The 11,132-nt window shown below is 45.7% G+C and overlaps 1 protein-coding gene across 1 annotated transcript in view; it reads right to left on the reverse strand.

Annotated features, from left to right (window-relative positions):
- TMEM86A (transmembrane protein 86A) overlaps nt 1-10,382 on the reverse strand; it is an 18,614-nt gene extending 8,232 nt beyond the window's left edge. The window contains exons 1-2 of the mRNA XM_010190795.1: nt 10,318-10,382; nt 5,227-5,239 (exon numbers count right to left, since the gene is read on the reverse strand). Coding sequence (XP_010189097.1) covers nt 5,227-5,239; nt 10,318-10,382 — 78 coding nt within the window. The remainder of the gene's footprint in view (nt 1-5,226; nt 5,240-10,317) is intronic.
- Nucleotides 10,383-11,132: the final 750 nt, after the last annotated feature.

Here is an 11,132-nt window from a genome sequence, read left to right on the forward strand (position 1 = left end):
AGTGTACTTCAGATGAGCTGTTTCCAAACATGCCCTTGCCCACTACTGAATGCTGCAGCTCAGTGGAGCCCCTGTAATGGCTCTGATCAAAATGAGCGCCCCATGAGGCACACCCATTGCTGAGACAAAGGTACCTGCGCAGCTGAGGGCTGGGCAGCGCATCCTGCTGGGATGGTGTGGCACTGTGAATACTTGGGAGAAATCGCCCAAGACAAACCGAGGCACCGGAAGCTGGAGGATTACCGTCTGTTTAGACATGAGGCTGAGGCTTAGGAAGAGGTGATGAGGCAACTTGCCACCTGGAGGACAAGTCAAGGCCGGTATTGGGAAACTGCGTACCAGCGGGAGTGGAGGCTGTGGCTTCAGGAGAGCCAAGCACATAATCCATGACTGGACTCGCCTGTACCTCAGGGAAGGGAACATTATTTCTTGGTTGCATGGATAAATTGCATCAAACCACCAATGTCCTTTGCACCTGTGCCTCAGAGATGGAATGTGAGATGGGGCTGTGCCGTGGTGCTGGAAAACAAAGCACTTGACACAGGTGACAAGACCCTTTCTGCTAATCTATGTGATTGCCATGGCTTCAAGCATTTTGCTACAAATTCTATTGCATTTTCTTTCCACTTCTTTTCTTCTTCCACTGCTAATTTACTCTGTGCTGAAATGCAGTACAGAAAACATCTTGAACACAATGACAAAGCAGTACTTCCAAGTTTTGAATTTGTAAACTAAGCATAATTTGGGGTGTTTTCTCAACTGCTATGACTACTAAGTTACTTACAGTCTTTTAAAATTAGTTTAAATTGCTGTAAAGCCACTATCTCTGTATTTGTGGAATTACAAAGGAAGTATCATTTATTAAATTACTTGTATTCAACCTAATCCAATGAAACCCTCCAAGATGTAGGCAGACTAGGAGGAAGTTGTCCTGGCTCTCACCAAGAGATTTTGGACAAGGTGATCTCCAAAGGTCCCTTCCAACCTCAACCATTCTGTGATTTTCAAACAGAACATGATATTGGCACATGCAGCTCTCTGGAGGCTTGAGGCTTGGATATCCACCTCCCTGCTAGGGATTCATAGGTTTACAGTATCCCTTCTTGTTCTGTCTGTTCTCATTCTGCTCCAGTTTGAAATGTTACTCATTTCCTTGATGATGTTGTTGTTCAATAGAGATAGATGACACTACCCCACAAGTATTCCAGCCATGCTGTGATTTGATATTGGTGCAAGACGTCTTTAGAGGTTCGGCTGACCGATGAAGCAACACCGTTACAGGAGACGTGGCAGACCTCGGGGTAATAAGGACTGACAAAAAGCTCTCAACGTGTAAACTATAAGATGTAGCACAGAAAGATGACCAAAAGCTTCATACAACAGTTCCTAAGCTACATTCACAAATTAGTAAATGGTGACTCAACAAGAGCCCAGGAGTCCCTACTGGAATCTCTTCTTGAACCTCTCTGCTATGCAGCATTAGGAGATACTCATGATTCATGTCTGTATAAATCAATATCCAATAGGGGGAATCTGAGAAGCAGTACAGACAGCCTGTTCTGACTGCTGTAGGCCCGTTACCGAGCCAAAAAATTTACAGCTAGCTCCTCTACCTCAGAATAAGCTGCATCCACGAAGGAGTGGCTACATTTGCAAGACATTGCCCTGATTTTCTTTAACATTTTGGAGCCAGTTGTCAGCCTCTACACCATAAGTGGGGTGAAGAAAATCCAGCTGCCACATAGAGGGAGATATCTTGCTCCTGAGGTATAGAAGAATGTCAGAAGCTTGTAGCTTTGAAATACTAAAGCTGGACAAAGTTCACTGTTCCTAAGCCTCACGCTGGTCCCATGAATCAATGTAGAGTATCAAATCATGCTCTTCTGTCCACAAGTCCCCTAAATCAGCCTGCACAGAAAATGAGTATTCAGCCTCTTCCAGATACCAGCTGTGTGCCAACCTGCTGTGGGGATGCGGCTCACACCCATTGGGCTGTAAAATGCTGCTTTTCAGGAAAACTGCTTTAAAAATAATACCATAGTTATTCCACTGAGCAACACTCAACCATGACTGCATGCACCAGCCAAAAAAAGCTGGGCCGTTGTCCTCCACCCATCCCTCCTGGTGGCCTTGGCTGACCGCGTACCATTTTGTGTATCCACGGCTGAGCTGTTTCTCCTGGCTTCTGGCATCCTGCACAGTGGATCCTGCCTTAATTCTGCCCTACTGTGACAATAGCTCTTATCCCTAGTTGTGTGCCCATAAATATTTATGTGGCTTTGTTGCCATGTATTATGCTGCCACTGTAAGCCTATGGCTTTTGTTTCTCATTCCCCAGAATATGTGGCTCTTTGCAAGGCACTGATGATCCTCTGTGCAGTCTGTCACAGAGGGAGAGCTGCTTCAGCCTGGGGAGAGACCACAGTTAGGACAAAGTAGGTGTACGTGCAACAGGCTCTCATCTACAGAGCAATGGACACCAACACAATTCCTCATCAGGCTGAGCCTACAGAAGACCCATCTGTGTGCTTAACCAAAATGAGTAGACCGTAACAAGAAGCCTGAGTGTGCACAGATCCTAGCCAGAAACAGGCGATTTTCCCCTGAATTCAATGACCCATCAGCTTTTGCTGCACCCAGGAGGAACACGGCAGTGCTGGGCAATTCCTGGCCATGAACCCGCATGAGCTGACTGCAAAGCCACCGTGCTCCTGGGCTCACTTGCATGTTCCCACCTTTGCTCAGATGATGTAACATCAAGCCATCTAAATGTGCACACACTGAAACTGATATAAAAGAGGGAATTTTTAGGCAGGGGGGCAGATGTGTGTGTAATAGGGAGGACTCAGCTGCTCAGTACCCAGATTCACCATTTATATTTTCCCTGTCCTGGGTGGACACAGGGACCGTCACAACAACCAGCCCTGGCAAAGGTGCCAGTGGCCACTCTGTTCCACTCAACTCTGCAATCCCTCCTGGGTCGCTTGCAGAGGTGAGAGAGGAAGAGATGAATGAGACGTAAAGGGGCTTGCCAGTCAGCGCTTTTCGCTCCACAGGTTGTTGGCGCTGGCTAGAAATATTGAAAATATTGCTGAAATATTAGGACTGCCCTAACTGGTGCAAAGCACTTCATCTCTAACTCTGCTTTCCTGCAGGAGCAAGCATGCCCCTGGGGGATGACCGATTGCCTTTTGTCAAGGAAGGCATTGGCTTGTACATACCCCAAGTTGTTCCTGAATAAAATTCTGAGAAAAAGTGCTTGTTATGTAGGGTGGTGAAGAGCTACCAAACCAGCCGGTCAACCTGCCTGAAATACTATATTGGTACAACATATTTGTGCAAGCAAGGAATTAATAAGTAGGTTTATGTTTGTGTTGGAGGTGTCACAGGCCAGGCATCCAAGGCAAATGGCTCCCGAACAGGTTCCACATTCTACAGGGAAATTCAGTGTGACAGATAAACTCCTCTCCCTTCAAATGGGGAGGCTTCATCTAAAATGGACTTATAAAACAGCTAACAAATCACCCAGGAGAAGATGGTGGAGGATTTGCCTTTGGGAGAATGCATGTTCTGATAATCCTCCATCTCTATCATGTTTATGCCATGCAATGAGTTTTGCCAGGCCTTGTGGTCAAAAAATCATGTTTATTGTCTGACAGGAGAGCCTCCATCATTTAGCACAAGCCAGAAGTAACAGGTCTCAGCCTGAATGCTTCCCACCTGCAAAAGGACCATCCTCCCAGCTCAGCAACATACAGCAGGAGCAGTGGGTCCAAGGCAGTCATTCCACCCCCAGGTTCTCTGCAACTCTTTCTGCCAACTAGGGCTGGTTCGTTGGTTTCTTTCATCCCTCCCTCTACCCCAGCAGCATGGGCACTTTCTTCCTCCCCATGTCTCAATGGCATCACCCCCAGTTAAGCAAAGTAAGCTGCAGCCACACTTCCCAGCTTTGCTCCACAACGGACTGACACAGAGTTGAGAGCTAGAAATACTTCTTTTTCTTCAGACCAAGCTATGGCTATCTGCCAGAAAAATACAATTAAAAATTTGGCATGGGCCCTCACAGTCCTTGGGTGGTGAACTCAGATATATTACTGCACAAGTTCTTGGCATCAGAAAAGTCACTCTTTGGTAAAGGCACAGGGGAGCAGGCAGTGGGTGAAGATTAATCAAACTGGCATCTAAAAAGGGTTCCTGTGCAGGTCTGTGCTGCTCCACACAGAGCTGCATGCAGAAATGAGAACCACAGCAAAAAGTTACATTCCTAAGCCAAAATCCTGCCTGACTTGCAGTCACATCAACATCCAAACTAATCTCTGGATTAACCATGGGGGGGATGAAAACCTATCAGTACTGAGGTTAAAATCTTCCAGATGAGCGTCTTCCCCCAGATGCAGAAAGAAGGGAGGAAATTCAGAGCAGCAATTTCTCCACAGCCACCTGGCAGCAGGGCAACGTTTTCCTCCACCAGCCTCTCTAGGGGGAACCACGGCTCAAGTCCCTGTGGCGCAGCAGCACGCCTGCGTACAGCGGGGCATGGCACGGCTGCCCAGCTGAGCGGCAGCAGGCGAGCGTCGAGAAGGGGACGTTTTGTACCAAGGCAGCTGGGGAGCACGTGAGCAAGGCTCATCGCGCCATCGGAGTGCCAGTGATGCGAGAGTGCAGACGCAGCTGTCGCAAAGGTCTCTCCCCTGATGTTTGCTCATCCCCAGACTGCTGTCTGTCCCTAGCTGCAGACACTGCTCAAGAGAAGTCTGTGCTACCCAGTACTTTACCTCAGCCATGCGGTGACCTACCACCAAGCCCCTATCATCTGTTGTATGGGAGTAAATTTCTGAAGGGGATTGTCTAGGAGAGGTTGTTAAGAGAAAACTGCACTGAACACAGAATATGTAAAGGTTATTTAAATAAACAGCTTGGGAAAGTAAAAGAGAGAAGCATTGGACAAGCTTGTCCAGAAGACAAGAAGATACCTACAACTGTGAATCCTTGTGCAGTGGTCAGGAAGGGAGAGGAGCAGTAACAGGCAAAGGTGGCAGGCAGCCTTCTCTTCCCTGCCCCACCTCCTGCTCCCCAAAGGCAGAAGGAGCCAAACTGGCATTCACATAGAAATAACAAAGCCTGTGTTAGCAAAGCTGCAATATGAATGCAACAGCAGTCCCATCTTGTCTTCAGTTGCTTAATGGAGAGATTAAAAAATGCTGGGTGCTAAGCAGTCACACTCACCATGCTCACAGGGCTGCTGACAAGGCCAGTTTGGGTCAGCAGTCAATGTGACCTGGGAGCTTTTGGACATTGCAGTTCTCTGCTGCTATACTCACAGGTTTAACAAAAATGCATCTGCAAACACCTGGGATGTAAAATAGTGGGGGGGAAAGTTACAAGTAGGAATCTGGAGTATTGTCCTCAAAAGATTCCTTGCAGAAGACCTTAGAAATGTGAGGTAACAGTCCCATAATAGCCTAATGTGGAGGCAGGTGGTTCTGAAGCCAAGGAAATAATCCCCTCTGCATCAGGGCACCACCCATGCCATGCTTTGCACCAGGTGCTCACTCCTGCTTCTTGTCTTTTAAACCATGACATTGCCCAAAGCTATCTTGAGACACCGGATCACAGTGTTCCCTCCAGCAATTAAGGAAGTTACAGCATTCATAAAGTTATCTCCTGTACTGAACAGAAGAAGAGATCGTGTTAGCTTCGCTAACTGCAGTCAACAAACTATGCAACAGTGTCTCTAGGACCTTCTTCCTCTATGCAGGACCTACTGCTATCAGGCCAAGCAAAGTGAGAGATACTGCTACACCAGCCAATACCTCCCTAAGTCACCGGTGTATCTGGCCTTGGCTTTCTGAGACTACAGGGAAGCCTTCAAGATGATAAAGCCTTTTTTAGCAGATGTTAACTCATAAAAATCAAATTACGGACAAACACATTTCACCCTGAAGCCTCAGCCTGCCTGCTAGGGCTTGTTTTGGTTGGGTTGGTTTTGGTTTTTTAACATTACCAAGCATTATCTGCCCTGTCTACCAGAATGGCACAGGACCACAAGCAGGGCTATTTTTAAAATATTTTCTAAACCTGTGGTAGTAATGATTGACTCCACATCTATAGCAATCCTATAGCTGTCAGCAGTTTTGGACATTGCCTTCTGAGTATGGTTGGCAATGTACCATTGCCAGTGACCAACAATGCTAAACCAGTCAGAAATTCAAATGTCTCTGCAGGGCCGTAGGAGCTGTCACACATTAATGCTTTCAGGGTAGTCCATTGGCTCTCAGAAATGAAAGGGAAAAAAAACCCAAACATTTGCCTGCCAGCATCCTACTTCAGAGCAAAGATTGCTTTTCCCTCCTGGATTTCCAGATCTTCCTTTTTGTGTAGCAGAAAGCAAGCCTCTCCGAACATTTCCTTTACTGTAATACCCACAAAAAAAACCCTTGCAGATGTTTAAAAAGCTGAACCATAATGGGTCTGTCTTTTCATTTTGTTCATCAGAGCTGCAGTGCTGCCACCACAAGGGCACGCTCCCTTCCTCAGTGAGGGAGGTCGGGGGGGCTATGTCCCCAGGGCTGCCAGGGACTGCAGGGAGATGCTGTGAAGCCACAGAGAACTTCAGGAGCCAGCCAGTCAGCACCTTGAAATGCAAAGTCGGTGGCTGTCCCAGGCAATCCCTCTCAGGATGGAAAGGGGCAGTTATTTGGCTTGTCACATTAAAATCTAGATAAAAAATTTCTACTGCTTATGGAAAAGTTCCCGCAACTCATCCTGAGGATGGTTTTCAGGGTACAAACACATGTTCTCAGGAGACTTGTCATTATTTATATCACTCTTCTGTGAAAGAGAATGCGGATCCCTGTTACCCAGGAAAAAGCAGTGTTAGGTTTTACACTGCTGTAAGCATTAGCTTGGAGGGGCTGGGTAAGCCCAACGTGCTGGCTGTAAGGCACAGGACCACAGCAGAAAGCAGCACCCCCTTGCACGGCTCGTTGCTGCAGACAAGTGCCACACACTGACATCTGCCCCACAAGCTGTGGGTACGCAGAGTAATTCGTCCCCAGAGCTGAAATCCACCTTCTGCCTTCACTCCCTCATCTCCAGCTTTATTTGTGCCCCACAACCCACCACAATGTTTATGTAGGGCTGTGCTGGGAAACCCAGGAGGGACAGCTCAGCTTGTCTTGTGCCTAATGGAAAGCTGAATGAAATGCTCTAGCTGCATCAGCCCTGCAGGCTGAAAGCTTGTGAAACACAGATGTTAAAGAAAATTAGAACGAAAAATAGCAATGTACCCCAATAAAGATGTGTATTTAGAGAGGTGCCACTCTGGTACCTTGTAAAAAAGCAGCAGCCCTCCTCATATTGCCATGGGACCAATATGCTCTAAGAAACAGCTACAGTCAAAGTACAACAGCGGAGTCACAGATTTTATATCCAATATCTACTCTTGTACCAAGATGTTGTGACCTGGGCAAGGCAGTATCAGACACAAATTACATGAAGATAAATTGGACTTTCCCAGCCAATCTCAACAGGTGTGAGGTGGTCAAATGCAAACACTAACCCATGCGCTCCCAAGATTCACACTAATATATCAAGGCTTTCACTTGCAAAACCCCTGCCGTAATCGGGCTGCATATACAAATGTGGACCATGCTCACAGATGAGCATGCAGCTGCTTACCAGGGTTATGCTCTTTATATTGAGGGTGCAGGTCTACAGATGCATGGGACACTAGCCAAGTGAAAACTTCACAAACATCAATTAAGTGATAGACTTGTCATCATGCTCCTTTTATATCAGGGTTGCAGGGAAAAGGCAAGAAACTCTCTTAGTTTCTCTTGCGACGGAGCACAAGTGAGCACTGCTATCCAAAATATACTGGCTGGCTCTGATTTATGCCATAACAAAACCAAAAGACACATGCAAACAGGGATCCTGCAGCCAAGCTACAGTCGCAGGTTCTCAGCCAGCACAAGCCCAGTTCTGCTGAAGCCATGGGAGACAAAATGACCCATGTAAAGCTAAGGATCTGCCCTCTGTGTCTACTATGTGCTGAAAAATGTGCCGTTCACTTAACTTCAAACTTGCGTTCAGTCTGAAGCAATGATCCAATCAGAGGCTACGTGCCACTAGCAGAAATGCATTGCTTTTGATACATAATCAGAAATCTAATGCCTGATGCCAACTGGTGCCATATCTGCCTCCAAAGCTGGTGTCTGGTGAGGGGCAAAAAATGAAATCTCACTATTTAAACTTGACAAAAGTCCTAAGGCAAATTCAGTAACATAGTTTGTCTCATCTTCCCTCAGTCTTGGAAAGTATATGTTTTACAGTAATTACAGAAATTAGGCTTTTGAGAGAAAGTGTAGCCTGCTGGTAGAAACACGGCATTTCTATAAGCTCACAGCAAGGTAAATCAAAACAGCCACTGTCCTCATTAACAGTCAGATTTGCAACACCAGTCAGCCTGCAACATTAAATTAATGCAAGAAGAGACACACGTTGCACTTACCCAGAGAGGAACTGCGCCCTGTGCAATTCTGGGTGAGAGGCTCTGGTGTGAGTCCCTGGGCTCTCTGCAGGTACCCGAAATCCCTCCCACCCTCGCATGCTTGAAGTCTTCCAGGAAAGCTCTCTCGCCCAGCCCACTTACCACCTTTCAGCTCTGCTGGTGTGCAATCTTCTCCTAGATACACTTTTCTGCTCCATGTCACCTGGATTCAGCTTTGCATGGAGGAATGCTCCAGACTGAGACACTTGTCATACAGAAGCCTGTCATTAGCTTAAATGCTATTTACATTATGGCAGTATAAAAAATTGATATAGGAAGAGCACAAGCAGGCTAGAAGAAGCAATAACCATCACCTTCACTTCGGGCATGCCGCAGCAAGCAAAACCTACATCTCCATTGTAATGACAAATCTACTGGGCGTTGTGTGACACAAAGGGCAGTAGGAAAATCAAGTGCTAATATAACAGCACTTAGGGCTCCAGGAGGGAAGGGAGTTACAGAACTAATTATCTTTCCGCTGCTCAAGCGTTTCCACATGCTAGCAGAAGACGGGCTCCAGATGCCATCTTTTTCAAAGAGTCTAATTTCACTGGAGTTATTATTTCCTTAGTATTATGCAGTTAGCCACAGAGAAAGATAACTTTGGCTCTTCCATTGCACTCAGTGTATTTTGGATATAGATACTTGAACAGGAAAAGAGAACAGAAGAAATGCATCTCTGTCTGTTCAGAGGAATCATGTGCAAGTACAGGCTTCTGAACTGGTCCCATAATCTTAATGCACAAAGCACACTTTGAACAACAGATGTGTGCAACTTGAGTGATATAGTTCAGTTAATGAAGCCTTTTATCTACAGCACTGCCTGCAGCAGTGACCGGCACTGACTGCTCAATGCAGCCACATTGGGACTGGGAAGAGTGTCAGAGAAGCCCACACCTTCTAGCCTCTCAATTTCAGTTCCCCATATCTAAGCCCAACCTTTCGTGGCAACAGCTACAGCAAAGAATGTCAATGTCACAGGAAAAATGCGCAAGTTCAGTCTGAAAAAATAAATCGTGGCACATAACTCTATGCCTGGGCTCTAGTTGGCATAAATCAGCACAGCTTTTTGGTCAGAAGGACCAAAATGGCTTTTCCCAAAACGTGTGACTGACATACATGTTACTAAGATCCTTCTAAGCATACCTAAGCTTATAATTCCCTCCCTTACTTCATTGATTACAGATGTTTAGAAATCGTTTCTATAATTCATTTAAATTGGCTTAGTTTTTATACAAGTGCCATATTTCTGTAACTGTCTATGTAGTATACAGATGTGCACGTTTACAAGCCTCCTGCATAATAAAATCTCAATTTATGATGTATTTAAGTAGTACGGAAAATTACAATGAAAGCAACAATATTTGGTACAAACAAAGAGAACAAATTGATCTCCCTACCGTAAGAGTTACTTCTGACTTAGATGGTTGCTAATGTTTATTCATTAATGCAGAAATAATACATCCTCTATTTAAGAAGCAAAGGCTGAAATAGTTCAAATTGTGATCTGGCTTTCTTGTTTTCAGCAGCAGTTTGAGGATTATGGAACACACTTTCTAATAATAAACCTTTAAAACTATGCTTAGACCTACTACTGCTACCATTACTCATAGCGTAGAGTCTCTAAGCAACGTGATTTACATCAGGTTTTTATATTCATCTGAATCAGTGTGGTTTGGCCCCTCTTCAGAAACTCAAATGATAACTGCCCAATTCTCCAGCCCTGTTCAGTATTTGTTATTGGTGAACACCTTTCTAGATCATACCTTTTAGGTTCTTTGCCCAGTTTTTGTAAGTGAGCTTCATACTCCCCATCAGTGACATCCAACATCTACCCAAAGGGTCAGCAAGGGCTGTCCCCAAGAGCGTGGCTGCCTGCTTCTCACCTAGCGGGGATGGGACTGAGGGCCCAACCTGCTTGATGCAGCCAAAACAACATACTCTTCCCCAGCCGAGCTATCTCCGTTTAAAGATGCAAATATATCAGAGGACAAAAGGGAAAGGATGGGGATTGTTAAGAACACTTCTGGGCAAAAAAATCTGTCCCAAACAGGGAGCTTCACCTCCCTCCCACACATAGGACTGCGCTAGGCCAAGTAAAAGTCAGGTGCGGAGGAGATGTTTTAGGGATGAGAGCTAATACAATCTATGACTGCCCCCCAAGAAAGACCTATTCTCAGCCAATTAATGTCTTTATATTTCCCATCCCCTGTTTTCCTCCAGGTAGTGTGAAGCCCTATATTAAGTTTAGTCCTAACTTTAGGAGAAAAAAAAGAGTCCCTCTGAGCAAAGAGCGTTATGTAAATGCCAGAATGACTGCATGTCTCCAGGCTCATCTCCTGCACTCTGCAATCATGATGCCTCCCGGGCAGAGAAGTCCTTAGGGCAAAGGCTCTCTCCCACACGTTCACGCTAAAAACCTGCTTGATCAATAGTGAAAAAAACCCACCAAAGAAACAAACCAGAAAAAAATCCCACAGGACAAAAATCACTAATAAGACAGTCTCAGAACAAACATTTATTAAGATAGGACCAGTCATGACTGAACAAGAAGGGAATTAAGCATCACATATCCAGGAAA

This window comes from Mesitornis unicolor, unplaced genomic scaffold (assembly GCF_000695765.1).
Source record: "Mesitornis unicolor isolate BGI_N332 unplaced genomic scaffold, ASM69576v1 scaffold1178, whole genome shotgun sequence".
Lineage (NCBI taxonomy): Eukaryota > Metazoa > Chordata > Aves > Mesitornithiformes > Mesitornithidae > Mesitornis > Mesitornis unicolor.